The following is a 22,519-nucleotide window of genomic DNA, read 5'->3' as shown; positions in this document are numbered from 1 at the left end:
ATGCCACATGGCAGGCTGTACGGATTTTCAACGCTAGCTTTTGGAAGTGCTTTTGCAGTTTAATTCTTTTGAGAGAACTGCTTTTGGGGCTCTTCTTTTGGACATCTCTTGTAAGTTAAAAACAACCCCAGGGCCTCAGTCTGCAAAGTATCTCGACACAAAGTCTGAGAGCAGAGGGCCCTCAATAGTTGTACTGTTGTGAATATAATAACAAAGAAATACCAGAAGGGCACCAGTCTTCTGGGCCAGTGCTTCTGGGCACGGAACTTCGTCGTGCAGTCTCTCTAGGTCATCAAGGAGCAGGTGCGGATGATCAAAGAGGAGGAGAAACAGAAGGTGGTAAAGACGTCTTCGTGGATGGATGCGATCACAAAAGAAGGCGGATGAGGCCGAGAAATGGATAGAAGTCGCTAAGAAAGGGAAAGGGAAAGAAACAACATCTGTCCCCACTCTTATAATCATCAACATGACTCTAGTAGAAGAGCAGCGAAGGAAAACTAGAGCTTTGCATATAAGAGTAACCGGTCTTAAAGACCGAGATGATGTGGAAGGGGAAGTTGAAAAAATTATCCGCATGATAGGTAGTGAGGCTACTCATACAAAGGCATGGAGGGAGGGGAAGAAGACACAAGGCAATGGGGAGACCTCAAAAGGGAGAGCTTTAATCATCCATTTCCCATCCATGGAGGCAAAGAAGGACTTCTTAAAGCACCCTACACTAAAGAAAACGGGCATATTCCTTGGAGATGACCTCACTCTCACACAGCTTGTGCATATGAGAGAGGTAATGCCAGAGATTCAAGCGGCAAGGGAGAAGGTAAAAATGGCCTTCTACAGAGATGGCCAGGTGGTGATTGTAGAGCAGCGCTCCACATGACGGTGTGAGACCCATAGGACCACACTCAAAATTGCCACTTGGAATTGTAATGGATCTATGCCACTTGATGTGGGCGCTTTTGACGATAGTTTCACGGGAATAGACATCGTCTTCTACTCTGAGACACATCAAGCCCCTAGGCAGTCTATGCCTCACATTAGTGGATATAGATGGGAGACAACCTGTAGACATGAGACACGATCAAAGCACAGAGGGCAAGGATCAGGAGGAGTGGCAGTGTTATTCAGGGAAGAGTTGCAGCCATTGATGCATATAGCCCGCAGGAATGAGCAAGCTAGGTACATGTGCGTGAGATTGAGAGCAGAGATAGACAGATATCTATACATTGCTATTTGCTACTTTCCTCCGAGCCATCAGTGTATGCACCACCCAGAGGGCAGTCCCCCTTTTCTATTTTGGATGATGACATATGGGAGTTCTCTAGAGATGGTGACATCATCATTCTAGGGGATTTCAATGCTAGGACTGCCCATCATCAGACAGTATTTTATGATACTTCAGAGGAGATGCTGAGAGAGTTGGATGTTGCAGAGAGATGCGTTGGATGTTGCAGAGAGATGCCTATCCAGACTATCACAAGATGGAGAACACACTGAGTATGGACGACACTTGATAGACATGGGGACTGCACATGGACTGGCCACCTTGAATGGCCTACAGAGATTTCCCGCTTCGGGGGGGGTTTACATGCTTTCCACACAGACATGGAGCGAGCACAGTGGATTATGTCATGGCACAGCCAAACCTCATCTCTACTATCCAAGATCTCACGGTTGGACCCAGACTTGTTGGTGTGGCAGTGGATCATGCTCATGTGTCGTTGACCATCTCTTTTCGGTTTAGTGTAGCACACACGCTACGGAGTCCCATAGTTACAGGCAATGGCCATTTTCAAGTCCTGGTTCCCCGTTCCCATCCCAATTTCCCGTTCCGGATCCACGTTCCATGTTTCAAACATGAGTATCCGAAACAGGGAATGGCATTTCATGCATGTTGCCGTTCCTCGTTTCCCGTTCCGGGTAACTATGCTACGGACAGCAGCCCCTACTCGCTACACCTTCACACGCGAGACAAACTCTGTATACATAGTTGGGATCTACAAACGCCTCTGCACAGAGGAGCCACGGCGACCTCTGGAGGAGCTTACTACTATACTGACACTGACACTACATGATGCAGCAGCAGAGGCATACCCATATACCCAGGCTGAGCAGAGGCGCCGTTCGGGGAGCATGCCCTAGAACAGTTGGTATGATGCGGAATGCCGGGACACTAGACCTAGACGTCAGAGGGAGGTGCTTTTGGGGGACATCACTCATGGGCAGTCACAGATTGACTTCCGACGCCTAGTGCGGCGGAAGAAGAGGGCATTTTTGGCTCGCCTAGACGAGGATGTATACCAACTATTCTTGAGTCAGGACTCACGTGAGGCATGGAGGCTCTTTCATGAGCAGCCCCCCCCCCCCTGCCATCACTTCTACAGAGGCCTGGGACCAGTATGCATCATCTCTGTACACAGTTCCAGAGCGACCCCCCCGATCCATGCCCACACACATGTGCTTTTTTCACCGCTGAGATGGTGAGGAAGGCCATTGACACGATGAGCACTGGGAGAGCATACAATCATGATGGCTTAGTGGCTAAGCATTTCACGCATGCCAGAGATTTACTAGCAGAGCTTCTAGCAGTTATGTTTAACCATGCCATGTGTGAGGGCTTGCCTGATACTTGGAGCCTATCTAGTATTGTACCTATCTTCAAGTCGGGAGACCCTATGGAGCCTGGTAACTACCGCACTATCATGATTGGACACACATTGGCACGGTTGTACGCATCTATTCTTGAGCAGCAGCAGCTGAGTAGATGGGCAGAGAGGGAGGGGATACGCGCAGCCGAGCAAGCAGGTTTCAGGAGGGGTTTTTCTACTCTTGACCATATCTTGACACTCAGAGCCATCATTGAGGAGGGTAGATCGCATGGGAGAAGGATCTATTGTAGCTTTGTGGATTTCCGCAAAGCATTTGACACAGTGCCCAAAGCTAGATTGATGCGCAGATTACAGCAGATGGGAGTATCCACAGAGCTCATTTGGGGGGTCATGCCATTATACTGGTTAGTAGTGGGGCATGTACGCACCCCAGAGGGTCTATCCACACCGGTTTACTCCACTATTACGGTTAAGCAGGGCTGCCCGCTCTCTCCTACTCTATTTGGTATGTATGTAGATGAGGTTTCTGACTACATTGAGAGAGATGGTGATACAGGTTGTCACCAGGAGGTGTATTTTTCCTGTTGCCTTCCGTAAATAAGTACTAGATATTTTTATTTTTACTTGTTTTCCTCGGAACCCTTGAAAAGGTGCAAGTGGACATTGCATGGCCAGTGTGAAACAGCTGCAGCCAAATGGGTTTCTCACATCGGGGATCTAGGTCGGTCAGACAGGGATTTCCCGGGCCAGTTAGCACTGAATTCTGATGAGTATGGAAGCTCGTGTGCGCCAAACTGGAATTTGGGCCACTCGTCAAGTCACAGCAACTTTATAAGTTGAAAGGGGCCAGTAATTTAACCCACATTGTAGATGGTGGTCAAATGGTAGTCTTCAATGATGGTCAGGAGACCGATAGGGACGCCATGGAAGCATCTCCTAAAATTTAGGGAACTGCTATTTTTGATCGGAAAATGTGTTCGCGCCATTAGCTCTGGAATGACAAGGGGAACATTCTATAGCTCTGCTGCCAAGTCAACTGACGCACCAGTTGAGATATTTTTAGCAGGGAAAGCCCAAACTCGGAAACTAGGCGACGTGTCAGCCTGTGAGGGATTCTGCCACTCCGGGAGGCAAAAACGAGCTGCATATCAACAAAGGGGGCGCCATTTTCAGCCTCAGGTGGATTGTAGCAGGTATAGAAGCTATGGAATGCTTACCTTGCCCTCTATGCACAGTATGGTGACGAGAGTGATGCCCCGCACGCTACATACTGCTCTCTTTCTCCCCTACGTACAGTATGTTATGCCCCACTAGTGGGCTTCTCATTTGACCTATGTACAGTTCTGGGGGTTTATGCGCGTTTGCCAAGGCAAGAGCCTTCTGAACAGGAACCGGATTAGCTAATTGCTAATCCCCCACAGGTACGCACAGTTCCATCACGAAAGATTGCGAGTTTGGAGAGTTTTCTCGCGTGAAAACTCGTCCAATTCACAGGGGAACTGTCCCATTGCGTGCGGGAGCCCTTGGGACACGCGTAGGCGTGTTCGCTCCGCTAAAAACGATCCAAAACAGGGAATTACAGCCTGCTGTGTTTTTCTGCAGGTTTAGGGTTTCGCACCTAAACTGCAAGGGAACATCGGGGGAGCCTCGTGAGAGGCCTGGGATGCGTGTACAGGCTTTTGGGCTCCTGGCAGTGAAAAACAGAGAATTACAGCCCGCTGAATTTCTGTGACAGCTCACCAGAAAGCTTCCAGATATCGAGGGAATCCGTCCTAGACAGGTGTTTTTGACCTACAGGGGTTTTTGCGCCGTTATGCTGTCGAAATCCGGTCGAAAACCTGCGTTTTCAGCCCTCGCCAGGTTTGGACAGCTTTGTGAAAGCTTGTGCTAAGTGGTCGGATCGTCCACCTTAATTTGAATAAAGAAATACCGAAAGGGGCGCCAGTCTTTGGGGCCTACAAGGTGTCGGTCTCGTGTGCGCAGTGACATTCTAGTCGCTGGACGCAACTGTGTTCTCTTCCCTTCTCAGTGCTCTGTGTAAAGTTAACAGGTAATTGAAATAGTACCGCCCTCTACGTTGTATAGGCCGGTTATATGGTTCCATCGACGGGATAGTCACTTTTTCTTCAAAAAGTGCAGCGTGGATTGTTGTGGGTGAAAGCAACACAAAGCTTGTCGATATGGCAGAGAAGAGAGACCAAGTACCTGAAGAGGGATCTTCCTCACATGGCACAGAGAAAATTCCTTCAACTCTTCAAGAAGAGGACAGGTTGTTTAGAACTCAACTGCGTTGTTGCATGGACATGTTTCAGCAGTTGGCTAACAACCCAAGGATGCAGGAATTCTTACAGGCTCCGACACAAGGATTTCAGCCTCCTACACAGGGCATGATTGAGCCGTTGCAAGAAAAGGAGATTTCCAATGCGCAGAGGACTCATGATGCTCGAGGAAAAGCCCATGTGGTTGAGTAACTAGCGGTGTCCAATGATCCAAAGCAACTTGCTTTAGCTGGACAGGAACCGTTTGTGAATGGTCAAGGGAGCAATGAATAGGCTATGCGTCAGACCCTTCCATTACCTAATACTTATCCTGGTTATTTTGGAGGTGGTTCAGTGTTTCAAGCTATGGCTGGACCTTCCACAGGTTATATGCCAGGGAATGTGTTCGAGACAATGCAAACAGGCATGGGTAACCCTATGTACGCGAACATGGGTGTCCAACCAGGTTTTCAGGGTGCCTATGGCCAGTTTCGAGTGCCTGGAACAAAATTTGGTATGGCTGGTTTTTCGCAGCCATACGTACAAAATGCAGATATGACAGGGAAAACAGTTGATGCGAGTGCTGGAATGAACACTCATGGAGCACCATTGTTACAGGCACCTGTTTATGATAATGTGGCTCCTTTGAGTCAGCCTAAGGATTACAAGGAAGGTGGGCAGGGAGTGAAGTTTGAAACTTTCAGAGGAACTGAGGACCAATTAAAGGCTTTGACCTTCATACAGCAGTTCGATGCAGCTTATGCTGGAGGCAACTTCACGGAATCTTCAAAGATACGCAAGGCTGCCACTTTCTTGAAAGGGAATGCGCTTCAATGGTGGACCGCATTGTTGAACCAAGGTCAAGCCCCAAATTTCAGCAGTGTCAATTCCGTACCATTGTGAACTAGACGAAATGAAGACACAATATGCTGAAGATTCAGATTTTGCAAGGATCTATGACCAGCTTTTTGATGGGCAACATCATGAGCACTATATGCTTAAGAATGACTTTCTCATGATGCATGGAAAGTTATGCGTTACTAAACAGTTACGGCCAAAGATTTTGATGGAAAGTCATGCTCCACCTTATGTTGGGCATCGTGGAATTGATGCGACAGTGAAAGGGGTTGAGGCATTCTTCTATTGGCCAGCTTTGCGTCAAGATGTTGACACATTTGTAAGATCATGCTTAGTATGCCAAAAAGTAAAATTTGACAGACAAAAGCAACCGGGATTGTTGCAGCCATTGCCCATCCCTGATAGGCCATGGGAAAGTTTAGCAATGGACTTTATCTTTGATCTTCCAAGGACGCAAACAGGAAATGATGGGATTTGGACTATCATTTGTAGGTTCAGTAAGCAGGCCCATTTCATTCCTGTTAGGAAGAAGATAAAGCCACAACACATGGTGAAGATATTCATGAGCAATATCTTTAAATATCATGGGATGCCTCAGTCAATTGTCAGTGACAGGGATCCACGTATGACGAGTCTTTTCTAGAAGGCATTGTTTGAGAACATGGGCACTACGCTCAAGTTCTCTTCTTCGTTTCATCCGCAAACTGATGGACAATCAGAAGAGGCAAATTCTATTGTCTTGGACCTACTCAAATGTTATGTCTCAGAGCACAAGGCAACTTGGGAACACCATCTCCCATTGGTTGAATATGCTTACAATAACACTGTGCATACATCAACAGGTAAGGCACCATTTGAGATAGTGGAAGGAGGAAAGAAAGTCCCACCCATTTTGCAGACTAAGGACAAGATATTTGAGGCAGACAAGTATGTGCAAGATATGGATGAAACATACAGGAAGATAAAGATTGCTCTTGAGAAAACTCAGGCTAAGCAAAAGAAAGCTGCTGATCGTCACCGTCGTGAACTTGTATTTTCACTTGGTGATTGGGTACTTTTGCGCTTTGAAAAGGCCAGGTTAAGGAAAAGGAAAGGCAAGGAACGCTTGTTTCCTAACCTCAGTATGCGATATTATGGTCCTTTTCAGATTTCAGAAAAGATCAGCGATGTAGCTTACAGGTTAAAGCTACCAGAAGGCTGGAAAATACATAATGCTTTTCATGTCAGCCTTCTAAGGCCCTTTGTTGGTGATGTGCCAAAGAATATGCTTGATGAGGAACAACCCGAAGTGGAAGAATTGGATGAAATCCTTGTTCCTAAACAGATATTGGCACATAAAGAAGAAAGGTTAGAGGAAAGGTTGCAAGACGCTATTTGGTGAAGTTCAAGAACTATCCATCATTAGATGCCAAATGGATGGAAGAGTCTGAATTTCTTGATTCACCTAAGCTATTGCAATTGTATCTTGAAGCCTTTCAAATGGAACCCACAGCGACTTGATGCAGCCTTTTTGAAGCAAGGCAAGAGCATGGTTCATGATGCTCAAGAGAGTACTAAAGCAATTGTATCTACTCTTTCCATACAGAATTTAGCTACAGAAGTTTGTGCTCAAGAGTACACTAGAAGACTTCTATGCTTGATATATCTGTCGTAGCCAGGTTGGTGGGATTGTTTAATCGTCCAACGCTACATTTCCGGAAGCATGTATATCTTGGATTCCCATCATAGAATATATGTGATATCAGGAGATATCTGCATGTATTATTGGCATGCAAGCGAGGTTGCTTGCAGTATTTCAAGGGTGGGGTGTGTCACCAGCAGGTGTATTTTTCCTGTTGCCTTCCGTAAATAAGTACTAGATATTTTTATTTATTTTTATTTTTACTTGTTTTCCTCGGAACCATTGAAAAGGTGCAAGTGAACATTGCATGGCCAGTGCGAAACGGCTGCAGCCAAATGGGTTTCACACATCGGGGATCTAGGTCGGTCAGGCAGGGATTGCCCGGGCCAGTTAGCACTGAATTCTGATGAGTATGGAAGCTCGTGTGCGCCAAACTGGAATTTGGGCCACTCGTCAAGTCACAGCAACTTTATAAGTTGAAAGGGGCCAGTAAATTAACCCACATTGTAGATGGTGGTCAAATGGTAGTCTTCAATGATGGTCAGGAGACCAATAGGGACGCCATGGAAGCATCTCCTAAAATTTAGGGAACTGCTATTTTTGACCGGAAAATGTGTTCGCGTCATTAGCTCTGGAATGACAAGGGGAACATTCTATTGCTCTACTGCCAAGTCAACTGACGCACCAGTTGAGATATTTTTAGCAGGGAAAGCCCAAACTCGGAAACTGGGCGACGTCTCAACCTGTGAGCGATTCTGCCACTCTGGGAGGCAAAAACGAGCTGCATATCAACAAAGGGGGCACCATTTTCAGCCTCAGGTGGATTGTAGCAGGTACAGAAGCTATGGAATGCTTACCTTGCCCTCTATGCACAATATGGTGACGGGAGTGATGCCTCGCACGCTACATACTGCTCTCTTTCTCCCCTACGTACAGTATGTTATGCCCCACTAGTGGGCTTCTCATTTGACCTATGTACAGTTCTGGGGGTTTATGCGCGTTTGCCAAGGCAAGAGCCTTCTGAACAGGAACCGGATTAGCTAATTGCTAATCCCCCACAGGTACGCACAGTTCCATCACGAAAGATTGCGAGTTTGGAGAGTTTTCTCGCGTGAAAACTCGTCCAATTCACAGGGGAACTGTCCCATTGCGTGCGGGAGCCCTTGGGACACGCGTAGGCGTGTTCGCTCCGCTAAAAACGATCCAAAACAGGGAATTACAGCCTGCTGTGTTTTTCTGCAGGTTTAGGGTTTCGCACCTAAACTGCAAGGGAACATCAGGGAGCCTCGTGAGAGCCTTGGGATGCGTGTACAGGCTTTTGGGCTCCTGGCAGTGAAAAACAGAGAATTACAGCCCGCTGAATTTCTGTGACAGCTCACCAGAAAGCTTCCAGATATCGAGGGAATCCGTCCTAGACAGGTGTTTTTGACCTACAGGCGATTTTGCGCCGTTATGCTGTCGAAATCCGGTCGAAAACCTGCGTTTTCAGCCCTCGCCAGGTTTGGACAGCTTTGTGAAAGCTTGTGCTAAGTGGTCGGATCGTCTACCTTAATTTGAATAAAGAAATACCGAAAGGGGCGCCAGTCTTTGGGGCCTACAGGGTGTCGGTCTCGTGTGCGCAGTGACATTCTAGTCGCTGGACGCAACTGTGTTCTCTTCCCTTCTCAGTGCTCTGTGTAAAGTTAACAGGTAATTGAAATAGTACCGCCCTCTACGTTGTATAGGCTGGTTATACAGGTGCACAGCTGCCAGGGACATGGATTCCACTATTGTTATATGCTGATGATATTGTGTTGATCTCCGACTCTCCGGAGAGGATGCAACGTCACTTGGATGCTTTGCATAGGTTTACGCACAACCTTGGTAAAACGAAGGTCATGGTGTTTAATACCACCCCACAGTGGATCAGGAGGTCAGCGCCAACATTCACATACAGCCAGGAGACAATGGATTATACAGATGCTTACACTTACCTCAGAGTGGTTTTTAGTGGGCCAGCATTTTCATTGAGGGCAGCAGAGACTAGATTGACCAGAGCCCATGCAGCATTGGGTAGATTGGAAAGGATGTGTTCACAGGTTCAGTTTCAAGAGCCTAGGACGAAGCTCTGGCTCTTTGACACTTTGGTGGCTTCTGCATTGCTTTATGGAGCTGAGACTTGGGGACCTTCATTGGATCATCACAAGAGGACAAGCCGCAGTGATGGATGGGGGGACATGGAGAAGCCTCTGGTCTCTATGATCTTGTGGCTCATTAGAGCCAAGGCTTCAGTACCACGTGCTATTGTCCGAGCAAAGTAGCTGCCCCCCCACTAGTGGTTGAGGCGCTCACCAGATTTGTCTCCTTCACACACCGCATGTGGGAACTTCCCAGAGACAGATATGCCCGCCTTGCACTTGAGTCCTCTTGACAGTTAGCCGTGCAGGGAGATACAGCATGCTGGTATGGGGAGATGACATCATGGTTTTAGGCGCATGGGTTCAGCATAGACAGATTGCCTCCCTTCCAATACTCACTGGATGCACCCTCTCTCACTCTTACACAGTCCGAGATCACCAGGCTCATCCGCCAGGACTTGACTCAGCTAGACACGAGGAGGACATGGATATAGCCAGCACAGGAGCTGGCACGAAGATGGCTTTCTACAGAGAGCATCTTCTCCAGCTTACGGTAGATGGTTTTGTGACGAGGCCCAGATACATGGACACCCACTTGTCTCATGGGATACGATGTGCTATTAACCAGATACGCACATCTTCACACAAGCTGCAGATCGAGACTGGGAGATACAGCGGAGTACCAACAGAGGCCAGGACATGCCCCCTGTGTGACATCGTGCCTGAGACAGAGTTGCACTACACATGCCACTGCCCCGTCTACTACAAGATAGGAGGCCGCTTCCATTGCTTGTTCAGAGAGGGCTTTGGACCATTCTCCAGAGTCATGGGGTACGAGGATCAGAGATGCTTGGGTTTGTTTTTGCTCGAGCTGCACAGACACAGAGAGAGCGTGATGAGAGGAGAGGCTAGCCAGTCTCAGAGACAGATCACAGAATTCTTTAGAGCTGCCATTGGACACCCGGAGGAGTTACTACCACAGCACAGCTCGTCGCCTCACACCAGAGGCACACTGATCGACCGAGCGACTGAGTTGGGGAAATCCAGACGCCCACGACTGCAGAGGACTACACAGCATCGACGGAGGCTGCATCAGAGGATTCGGATTACTTTGGCCCGACATGCACGATGCCCGGTCAGACTACTGACCATGGAGGAGATTGATGAGATCTGCCAACAACCGATGCTGGATCTCTTGTGATCTAGCTATCCGAGCTAGCTGCTTAGTTCACACCTAGCAGTTTAGGATTCCATAGTATTTTATTTTGTTATTCTGTCATTTCATTTTTGTCATCTTGCTACTCTGACTTTGTATCAGATCCACCACATTGTAACTTTCTGGTCTCATAGGTCACTTTGGCCTTTTGAAGACATTAATATAACATTTCATTTCTCTCTCTCTCTGGCCGATTTCGAGGAGTGCCGGCAGGAGCCAGGATATATCACCTATGTAACTTAGAGCCAGAGACAGAGCTGCACTACACATGTCACTGCCCGGCATACTATGAGATACGCGGCCGCTTTCACTGCCTGTTCAGAGAAGGGTTCGGACCTTTTTCTAGAGTCATGAGATACAAGGATCAGAAGTGTCTCGGATTGTTCCTGCTAGAGCTTCGCAGACTTAGGGAGAGCTTGCTGAGGACATCAGAGGAAAAACAGTCTCAAAGACGAATCATAGAGTTCTTTACATCAGACAGAGAGCCAACAGAGCAGTCATCGGAGCAGTCATTACAACAGATCTCAGAGCCTACTCATACTAGAGGTACACTGCTTGACAGAGCCACTGAACTTGGCAGATTCAGACGTCTACGACCTCGGGGGGTCTCCCACTACCGACGAAGGTTGCAACAGAAGATACAGTTAACTCTAGCTCGACATGCAAGACGCCCAACTAGAGTTCTGACCATGGAGGAGGTCGATGAGATCCGACAACGACCGATGAGAGATTTCATCTGAACCCACAAACCCCCCCCCCCCCCTTCCCCCTTATTTCCTTTCTCCTTAGTGTTTTAGTGTTAGTGGTAGTGTTAGCTCTTTGTAACTTGGTAACTTTGTAACTTTGTAATTTCCATACTCAGACATGGTATCAGATTCACCAATTGTAACTTTTTGGTCTCATAGGTCATTTTGGCCTTTTGAAGACGTTAATATAACATTTCATTTCATTTCTCTCTCTCTCTCTCTCTCTCTCTCTCTCTCTCTCTCTCTCTCTCTCTCTCTCTCTCTCTCTCTCTCTCTCTCTAATTCCTTAAAAATAAATCATAAAAATGATTTATTAATAAGTTTGACCGGGGGTTTGTTTCTGACTGAAACTGTCGCACATTTGTCCACCCAAGAATCCAATTGACGTGGGGAATGGCTCATTGGATTCTTGTAACCTAAAACTATATGTAAATAATGCCAGATGCCCACCGTAGTGTGATAACATCTGTCAAAACGCGTGTAAAAACCATTATGAAAAAGGGTTCCAAAACTGGAAAACCTAATCTAATGGACTCGTCCGAACATGCAGGTCCTGTGAACAAGCTCACAAAACTTTCTAGTACTAATCCTCCTAGGATTCTAGACACTCCTATCTAGAAGTCGATGAAGTATGTCCACGTGGCACACAGAGCCATGTGCACGTAATAGCTACTAACCCCCTGTAGCGAGGAAAGGTGCGTGCTCTCTAGAGTGGGTGCTCTTCAATGCAATATGCATGAAACCTCACTCCAACAGAAGGAACATCACACAGGAACATGACTCAAACACAGAAGTGGAATATGATTCAAGACACGACACGACTCAAAACACAACTGCAGACTCAACTCAATGGAACTCGACAAGCTCAAAGAACCATACAACTCTGGCTGGCAGCACACACAGCTCCAAGCTCAGGACTCAAGGTACAATGGGGGTGTCAAGGCTCCAACGTGCAGGGAGAGTGCCAGTGGCGTGCAGAACTCTAGACTCACGACTCGAGACTAGACGCTAAACCATACAAAGTAGATGATGCCTAAAGCCCCAAATAGCTACGGATATATACAACCATAAAGAGCCACCAACAGCTCACAAATATCTAATCCAGCTAAGGACTCGAGACTAAACGCTAAATCATACAAAGTAGATGATGCCTAAAGCCCCAAACAGCTACGGATATATACAACCATAAAGAGCCACCAACGGCTCACAAATATCTAATCCAACTAAGACTCTCTCAAAACGGTGGTTTGGTCCCGCGTCCGCTAGACCACCACCCATATGCATGCCACATGTCACTGCCCAGGAAAAAGTTTGCCCAATGTGGACTCAGCCCAACTGCAACTAATTGTCTGTCCAGTCACCAGTGCCTGCGACATTGTAGCCCTGCTACATCCCCCACCACGGCAGGGATCCTAGCTGAAAGAAGGGCAGTTGACTGTGGTGTTCAAAGAGATCTCGTGGACAAAGAAGAGGGGAGGGCATCTAAGAATGGTGATGAACATGGTAGCAAGGAGTGGGACCTGTTTCAAAGGATGCAGCATCCATCACAAACTAAATAGAGCCTAGTCCATATTTTGTAACAAGGCACTGTGACATGACTAAGGAAAGCCCTGAGCACCAATTGGAGTAGAGTGACGTGCACACGGGAGGAAATGATACTGCCAATCACAAAGGTCCTCCAGCAGAGTGCTCAAATCTTCTACCTCCTCTGGAAGGACGAGATTAGTGCAGTTCAGATCATAGATAATAGCATCTCTATCTACTTTCGCAGCCTTCTTGGCAACCCGAAGTGACAGCTCCATAGCTTCATATGTAAAAGCGTGCAATTTGAAGGTACTCCCAAGATCATCTATTGCTTCTTCAATTGATTCAATAGCGTGTTTTGATGCAACACATGATTTTATCACATGCCTCTAGGAAGGACTGAGGTAAGTATTCATGGGGTGGACTATCATGAGTAGTAATATGTTGTCCAGCAAAGCTAGACGGGAGAGAGAGTAACTCCTGGATGAAAGAGAAGTGGGAGCAAATGTGAACAGTGGAGAATAAGAAATGGGCAATGCAAGTGGATTGGCAGAACATGACGCCAGTACTAGATGACATGGATGAAGTAGGGAGGTACTATGAGTGTGCAAAATGCTTGGCGACAGTGAGAAGGTGGTGGTAAAAGTGCATGTAGAAGATATAGAAGCAAAACATACAAAACCATGTGGGAGGTAGCAAAGGGTGCCGCACTAGATACCAGTTGTAGTAGTGTGGCGTGACTCTCCGAGAATGGTAAGATCTGTAGAGAATACGGAGAATCTCTCACCACCTTGACCCACTTTCACCTACTGCAAGTAAATTTGGTTGACGTTGGCCATGACTAAGGGCCCGCATCCAGTGTGGTAGCCCTGTGCTAACGAGAACAGCCACTCTCATGTGTAGAAGTGTCAAATTGGAGCTTGATCATCCAGCCAAAACTGGAGCAATATAGCAGTGAAATTTAGACACCTTAGATTTCCCCTGAAATTGGAATCTTCTTACAGCTCCTTGTGAAATTCATAGAGTATCTGCTGATGAAACCCAAAGGGCATCACATACCTAAGGCAGCTTGTGTGGTGTAACTGCCCCATCCACATTGAGCTGCTCTTTGAATAGAAAATAAGATTGCAGTATGGCAAAAATATCCCAGTTATGCAGGAAAGTTGGAGACGAGGGTGAAGCAACTCCTGACAAGCTCTCAAATTTCTTTTTCGGAAAAGTTGGGACAAGTGCAAGTTCTTGAGTTGGGCAAGGGCTGCATGCCCATAGCTTCGCTGAAAAGCAGCTCACAAGTGGAACGGCAGACTGCAGGCAAGGAATTTATAACATCACTTGATATGTTGGTTGGAAGGATAGCCTCCCCTAGCAATTGAAGACTAAATTGTTGCAGCTGCTATGCCGTGAAATTTTCTTTTCAGAGAAACACAAGGCAACTCCATACGAAGATCAATCCAAACTGTTAACAAAGCCTGGAGAGCAAGGAGCTTTAAAAGTAAAATTGAAGAGTTGTTCCTATTGGTCAGACTCATCATCCTCCCAATGCTGCTCTGACACAAGCAGCACATCAACACCATCCTCCTCATTTTCTTCGTCATCTTCAGCTGGATTCCTCAGCATCTTCTTCTGCTCTGTAGTCGAAGTCTTCATCATCGGTTGTGTCTTTCTATTGTTCAAAGTTACCAGTGTACTCAACTTGAATTCTGCTCGTGCTGTGAATTGTCAGCATGTTGGGCAGTGTTGCTGGTGGCTCCACAAATGATATGGAAAATGGGATCAGAAGGGTATAGTATGCAGATGAAGGTAACTGAAGATTCCAAACTCCGAGCTAGAGGATTGATAGAGGAAGTACAAAGGGTAGTATCGATTGGGCACACCCGAGCTGATGCAACTCACTGCTGTTGGCCAAGATTGGCATGTCCGTGCACATCGCTGTTAGTTGGAGTAAGCAAAAGCTAATATCACACATACGACGAACGTCGAACAGTAAAGCAGTGAGTATTTTGATAGGTCTGAACTTTCAAGTTCACAAAAACATTGAGACTTTGCTTCATACTAAAGCATAATAAAAGAGACAAGAAATTGTTTGAAAGCATTCATCGCATACAAGAAGAGCTGTAGTTTAGTACGGTTCAGGGCAGGTGCTTCCATCCGCTGCTCAGCAGGTGACCGCTCCTTCAACAGAGGCCCAGTTTGTAGAGAGTAGGGTGCAGTGGCCAGCAGGCTCCCACAATTGATCTTATGGCTCCACCTCCAGACGCAAACACTTCGGGTGCTATTGTGGCAACGACATTCTCTCTTGGGTGACACGATCTGGAGAGTTCGGCTCAGCATTGTGTTGTAGATATGCAGTTCCTTTCAGTTATCTTGGTATACATAGCAGTTTCTTTCTGGTTATGGATTACAAATGTTGGCATCTTTTCATAGTTCTCTCTCACCGAGACGGTATGAGGTTTTGTGGCGAGCAACCTGTAGCAAGGCTACACTGTCACTTGTAATTACTGTTTGTCTTGGGTTCACACTGGGTGGACTCTCACCAGAGCACTGACACGTGGCAGACACAGGCAGGGGTGGTCTAGAGGACACCATGGCCAGTTCACCACCACGAGAGTTCGCACTCTCCCAATTGGAGCCTCGACACCCCCATTGTACCCATGTGTCTTGGACTTGGAGCTGAGTGTGCTGCCAACCAGAGTTTATATTGATCTATGAGTATAGTCGAGCTTCCATTGGGTTTGGAGTCTGCTGTTGTGTCATTTGAGTATAGTTTTGTTTTGTTTCATTGCTCTATCAAATTGTTCTGTTTTGGAGTGAGATTTATTGCATATTGCACTGAAGAACACCCAAAGTAGAGAGCACGACATAGATTTCCTGCTATAAGTGCTATTATTTTTTATAGGGTGGGACCTCAACTGAAGTCTCACTCCACTGAGCGTACATGGCCGAGGAGCTAGCAGGTTTAGTCTGGGTCTGTTACTACTGCATGGCATATATAAGGCAATCCAAAGATCGACCTAACCCCCTACAGAGTCCTCTACAGTACTACCACACAAAGCGTCAGCCTTTCTTACCGACTAAAAGTCCTCCACCCTTGCTTCCACTACCCTCTCTGGCATCTACCGCAACCAGCTCCTCACCACCCTTATCACATCCCCCAGGGCCCTAGTTCACTTTCCACCAATTGTGTTACAACCAGCTCCTGAGCAAGTCGCAATGGAGAAGCTGACAAGAACTTTTGCCAAGATGAACATAAAGTTTCCAACTTTCAAGGGAATCTCCACAGAGGTTGCAGACAACCATGCTAGGAGGTTTCTCTCTCTATATACAAGTCGTGGCCTCAACAGAGAAGATGCCTACCTAGTGCTCTTCTTGTCGCCCTTGGATGGATTAACAGATAAATGGTACTTTCACTTTGTTCACAACCACTTTACAAATTGGGCCACACTAAGACAACAGTTTTGTAAAGCCTTCAGACCAGGCAATTTTCAAGAGAGTCTTCGATGAGCTAGGAAACTCTGTGCGCAGAACTCATGACAAGAACGAAATCTCTCTTTGTCAAGCTTCGCCAACAACCACAAGAATTCACAATCCAAAAGTGGGTAGAGAAGCAGAGTCACATGGAGACGAGGACGGGTCTCCGTATCACAAACTAGTGAGTGGCATGCATAATAGGACCCTGGGGACACTAGCAAATTAAAAGAAGTTGATTGTACGAAAATCCGCAAATCGCGCTGCCTGTGCTGACGTGGAAGACCGTACAAAAATCCGTAATCGCGCAAGTCGTGCTTACGTGGCACCTGTACGGAATTCCGCACAACGTGCTGGCAGCCTTAAAGAAGCTCCAGATCCGTCTTGGGATGACATAGATATATAGACTCTAAAGGAACTTGGAGAATGGAAGCACGGAGACTCGGAGAGAAGGAGAGAGTGGAAGGCTCCAATGCCTTGACTCAAGAGTAGAGAGAGGGGAGGGCAAGCAATGAGGCTTGAGGGCCCTTGAACCTCTTAAATAGGAAAAGGCTGGTCTTGAAAGGGCACAAAATGGGGAGGACGCCCAAGACGGTCGCACAAATGGCCTGAAATTCAAATTTGAAATTTGAAATTTTGTTGTTGACGCGCCACCTGTTCACATTCCGTCCATTTGTGTCACCAAGGACATGCGTCCTGGGACAAGTCCCCTCTGCACCCCATGCGAGGACGTCAGTGCCATCCCGTTCCGCCGTCCGGTCCCGCGTCGCCCATTCTGTCTTCACCATAAATGCCCCCGTCCCCAGGTCCCAGTGACTTTGTGGAGAAGGCTCTCTCGAAGACTTCTCAACAGAATCTACAGAAGACTCTCCAACTGGAAGTAACTCTGAAAGAGTTTGTCGCTGTTGTTACCAGGATAGAAGGGGCAAGGAGGCTATTCAAGGACCCCCCTCAGGTAGAGACCGCCTCATTCGCATGGAAAGGGCATCTGACCCCTTGATTTCTTTATGCAGGGAATTGGAAGCACTAAAATTACAACGAGCTCTTCAAGAGGAGAGGTCCTCTCTTGAGTCTTTGATAGGAGAAGTCACCACATCAAGAAGCTTTGGACCAAATCAAGAGAGAACTAGAAGAGCTCAACGTTCAGTAGGAGTCTTAAGACTATGGTCTAGTGTACCTCATGTCACTCTCCAGGGCATCCTCCACAAGAATGCCTGCTTCGGGCTTATTGCCAATTCTGTGAGAAGCCTGGACGTGAAGACAAAGATTGTTACTACTTGAAGGGATTGCGGCAACTACAATAGAGCCTCACCCCTACTCTTTAACAAGGGTTGGCACCTGCCTCCAACATGGTTTCCCCCTATGGCCATCCAAATCACAAGCCCCCTTTGTTGGCTACCCCTCCTATGCAAGGTACGCAGGGTGCTTTTCCACCCCCGAATTTTTATCATGCTAACACTTCGTTAGCCCCTCAGAGCTTCTACAAGTCAACATCCACTTCCATGCAGCAGGATCGGATGCTTCTCACGCACGCTTAAGAGTCAATATTCTTTAAGTTTCCTACAAGAAAGCACTAGAAGATTCTAGAAGAATGGTGTGGAAGATACTAGAAAATTGAGGAAAGTTCTGGAAGATTTTAGAAGATGGCTTACATCGTTGCTTATGTCATCCCTTCCATCATCACTTATGTCAATGCCTGCATCATCACTAGAAGGTTCTTAACCTCCTTAGAAGGAAGAACCTAGAAGGGTCTTAACCACCTTAGTCCTTAATATAAATAGAGGTCTTAGGCTACAAGCCCCTCAGTCTTGCCAACACCACTTGCGAGACTGCTGCGAGGTAAGCCCTCTTCTAGTTCTTGTCTTGTGTTTGAGTCTTGTTCTTGTAATCAAGTCTTGTCTTGTACGCTGGCATTGTAATGCATCAAGTTTTATTAAGTCTTGCAATCAAGATTAAAGTCGTGTTTCAAACTCTTGTATATTGCGAGCGCCTCTTCTCGCTCTCTTCTAGCTCAAAATGCACTCACAACAATGCCCAAGCCACCTCGTCCCCCCGTCTCGCCCATCAAATCAACCCATTTTGTGCTACAGATGCAAGGAATATGGGCACTATCAGCATATATGTCCTCTTCCTGAAGGATCTCCTCCTCGCCGACATTGCCCTACTGCCAAGGAAACAATTATTTGTATTTCACCCACTTGGTTGTTCTTTGCTATACAGAAGTAGTGTCGACCACCGTGTCTGAGCATTCCCCTTCTAAAAAGATGCTGCCTTTTGTACTCTAGAGGCTTTTGAGAAAAGGCCTCTCGAGAAAGCGGAAACTTTTATACGAAGGAAAGGGCTCGATGAGAATCCTTCTAACTCGAAAAAGTATCAAACTTTACAGCTTGACCCCCATCCTTGAACTCTTTTGCCTTCTTCTTTTTCTTTTCCAGGTTGTCGTACTGAGTGGCTTATAACACGTGATTCTGCTTCTTACCATAAATAAATTGTTATCAAAGGTGTGGGTATCACTGTCAGAGGTGAAAGAGGTTTCCTCATCTGAACTATAAGATTGCTTTTTGTGCTTTCTAGACTTTTTCTATGATTTTCTTTTCTTCAACTTGCTTTTCTTCTTCTTTCTTCGCTTCTTCTGTTTCTCTCACCCTTGCTATAACTAGAAGGACTGTCACAAGATGAAGAAAAACTGGGATTGTCCTCAAAGCCAACACACTTCTTGGATCCACTTGTCGCCTCGAAAGTATATTTCCGGCACAAATAGCCTGCATGATCCTTTGACTTGCTGCCCTTCCGAGAGTACTTTTAAGCTGTCATTAACTTGTTAATTTTTTGTTGAAGAGCTTCATCAGACTCTTACGATGAGTACAGCTTCTGCTTTTCTGCACCCGGCTTTGCCTTGGCATTGCTAACATGGTCGGAGTGTGTGTGGCCTTCTGCCAAATGTCGTACGACATAAACCTTAGCAATACTATGACCCTTCAAGTACTTCACATAATTCGTATCCTTGGAGTACTTGACAGGGCACCTTGCACAAGTGTCAACCAGAAGATATTGCTTGTACTCCAATCTCTGGAGATCCCCTATTCTAGACTTGTTGCCATGGTCCTCTCCGGATTTTTCAAAAAAGGCTTGCCCTTGTTGGAATCTCCGTTGGTTCCCTCCATCTCCCCACTGGAATTGGAGTGCTCTTCATCCTCCCGCAAACCTGTAGTAGGTGGGTCCTGGGATGTTGTCTTCTCTGTCAGATTCACTATTGAAACCCATGTGTGCTGCAAAAAACGATAGGATCCTCCATAGGAGAAAAATTATCTAAGCCGATACCACTACAATAGGGTTGGACACCCAAGCGAGAAATCGATAGCAACACACAAGCAGAAGCTACAACAAACTGTATTGAATAGAGAAAGAGAGAAGGGCGAAAGGGGGGGGGGGGGGGGGGGGAGAGTCGCGTGAAACGACGGAGTTCTGCTTCCAAATGCACTGGCCTCAAGACTCGCAGCCCTTTTGGGATTTCTTTCTTGATTGATGATCACAAAGTACAACTGTCAAGAGGTGTGCTCTAGAATCACGCTTCCAAGCTGATCTACCAGAGCCCACCCCTTCAGCACACTTATGTAGGATGCATGGGCCCCTAATCTGGACGCCCAAAAGCTACGCTTTTCAATGCTAAAAACAGCCACACAAAAAGCTCATCAAAAACCTTCTGTACAAGCTGCCCTACGGACCAGCATGTGGTAGCCCATAAATCGCGGCTTTTGTGTAAGTTTTTGGCTGCTGACTTTTGATCAAGCCTCTTTAACTTCAATGTCCTAGTGTAGGACAATGTCCACACATGCCACGTCATCACACTTGTGACGACGAGCTTTGGTTGTTATCAGGGAAACTTCCCTAATTAGCATGATTTCTATTAGGCATCACCCAGAAGTTCCCTCCAAACAGCAGTACTATGCTGTCCTTTTTGAGCAGCCTTTCCCAAGCCACGAATTTTTGTAACTAGATCTATCTGGAAGTAGCAAACGTCATTGAAGTTCCCTCAAAAGTCAACCAACTTACAGAAGAGACTTTAAATCTAAAGCAAGGACAAACCAAGATATCTTCAAAATGATGGCAAACAACAAGCATATAGGAAAATGTATACTACTTCATTCGAAGGCAATAGTGAAGCATGCAAGACAAAGCATACACGTAATCCAAAAGATGAAGGAAAGACTTGCATACACCAAGACACGTCATTCGCCGTATTGAAGGTGATCTTGTTTCCAATCCCGCTGCTGCATAAGGCTGCAAAACAATGGATTGACTCATTAAGAATAAGATTAAGCTCTAACCTTAATGCCTACATGGCAGCTTTTCACTGGTTTTACTAGATATCTAACAGAGCTTTCTTTCTTCTGAGTTTGCGAGATGAATACAGAATCAGGCGGACATTTCTAAACAGATCAAAGCTAAAACTTCAACACATTCTCTCACCTTTCCTCTCAAACCAAACGCTATGCTCTTCCTCTTTTACTTCCAAGGGTTGCACCTTGTGTACATATGTTCATGGTTTGACAGTACTACATTGCAAATGCCTAGGTAGTTGATGAAATTTTTCAAAGTTCATTCCTTTAATAGATATCTTTAGAGGAGAACCATTTCAAAGGCACATACTCTGAGGTAAAGAAAGGTCCATATATGCCCAATTAGAGTCTGTAAGGACTGGTTGCATATTAAATGCAGATGCATAGTTATCTACAACGACTTGCTATAAATCAAAGTAGTGGCAATTCAAGAAGTTAATGAGCAGTTGTTACAGATACAGAAATGGATTGAAGAGAGAAACATGGACTAGTGTAGCCCTTTTAACATTGCGAAGGCCAGGAATAACTTCACTGCACCAAAAATTGTGAGAATCTAAATGAGCATAGCATTGAAAGCATCCTCTCAAAACCTTAAGGTCAAGAGAACCCTAATTTCTAGGAAAAACACTTTTTGACTGATTTAATTTTCTCTTTTTATGTGTTTCCCTTCTTTGAATCTGCTCTCAAGGTCTCATCATTTTGTTCAAGACAAGGAAAACGTTTTAATCACCGGAAAGAAAATGTTCAGTCATTTTTGTTAAAAGTCGTTCGTACCTTCAACTTTGTCATGTGAGGGAAGTAACACCCATAGAATGCATTAACCATGGTTACCTGGCTCAGCCTTGATCATTGTATTGTCCCACCTAAGACCAAGTTATTGCTATCCAAAACATGTAATTCAACCATTATTGACCATTAAGCATACATGCCAGAACTGGGTGTCCACACCAAGGGCTATCCACTTGCTGATATTTCATTTGACAAACTTTTTCAACTATTTACCAGAGATTGAAGAAGTGCAAGGCCTCCAGCTTGTGTATTAAAAATCTTCTCCAAGGTAGGAATTAATGTATTTTTGAGCTCATCCCCTGCCTCCAAAGCCCTACAAAACAGCGAGCCACAAAAAACTATTAAAAAAAAAAACCATCTGCCTAATGTTTCTTGTGTCACCAGCATTCATACAAATTTCTTTATTCTTCTTTTTAAAAATCCTCCCTCCCTTTCCGGCGGGCTCCATCTCTCCACCAAGCAATTTGTTAGCATAACTACAGTATTTGTAAGCATTCGGAAGTCATCTTGATTAACTTGCAGTTTCAGTTTGACTCCCTCCAAGCATTTACAGTTCGTCATTATTCATACAAGGTTTCACATTTGCTCTTCAAATTGCAATAGAGTTTCAATACCTTGTACCAGCATCACAATCTTATCATGCAATGCCATCTTCACATAGAGGTGCTTTCCAAACAAGGTGAATAGGTACATAAATACGGTATTAAAAAAACGATAAAAAACGTTGTATAGTACAGGTAATCACTACCATTACGAAAAATACGTTAAGTAATGATTACAAATAGACATGCATGTCTACTTAGCCATGGTTGCATACATGTACATATGCATGCATACACACCAACATACATGCACATGTATGCCTATATACATACATCTATCTACAACTTCATATGCATGCATGCATACATGCATGTGTGTCTGATGAGTGCGTATAAGTAATAACCAGTACGTTAAGTACTAATACCAGCACGCGTAT

The 22,519-nt window shown here is 45.8% G+C and overlaps 1 protein-coding gene across 3 annotated transcripts in view; it reads right to left on the bottom strand.

Moving 5' to 3' along the window:
* LOC147441253 (ARM repeat superfamily protein) overlaps positions 1-22,519 on the bottom strand; it is a 167,340-nt gene that overhangs the window by 123,624 nt on the left and 21,197 nt on the right. For all 3 annotated transcript variants that reach the window (XM_086482940.1, XM_086482941.1, XM_086482942.1), the window contains exons 3-4: positions 21,754-21,853; positions 20,630-20,692 (exon numbers count right to left, since the gene is read on the bottom strand). In XM_086482940.1, coding sequence (XP_086339066.1) covers positions 20,630-20,692; positions 21,754-21,853 — 163 coding nt within the window. The remainder of the gene's footprint in view (positions 1-20,629; positions 20,693-21,753; positions 21,854-22,519) is intronic.

This window comes from Adiantum capillus-veneris, chromosome 15 (genome assembly GCF_014529385.1).
Source record: "Adiantum capillus-veneris isolate H3 chromosome 15, ASM1452938v2, whole genome shotgun sequence".
Taxonomy (NCBI): Eukaryota; Viridiplantae; Streptophyta; class Polypodiopsida; order Polypodiales; family Pteridaceae; genus Adiantum; species Adiantum capillus-veneris.
The sequence above is the reverse complement of the archived record's forward strand: the minus strand, read 5'-3'. Positions and strand labels throughout refer to the sequence as shown.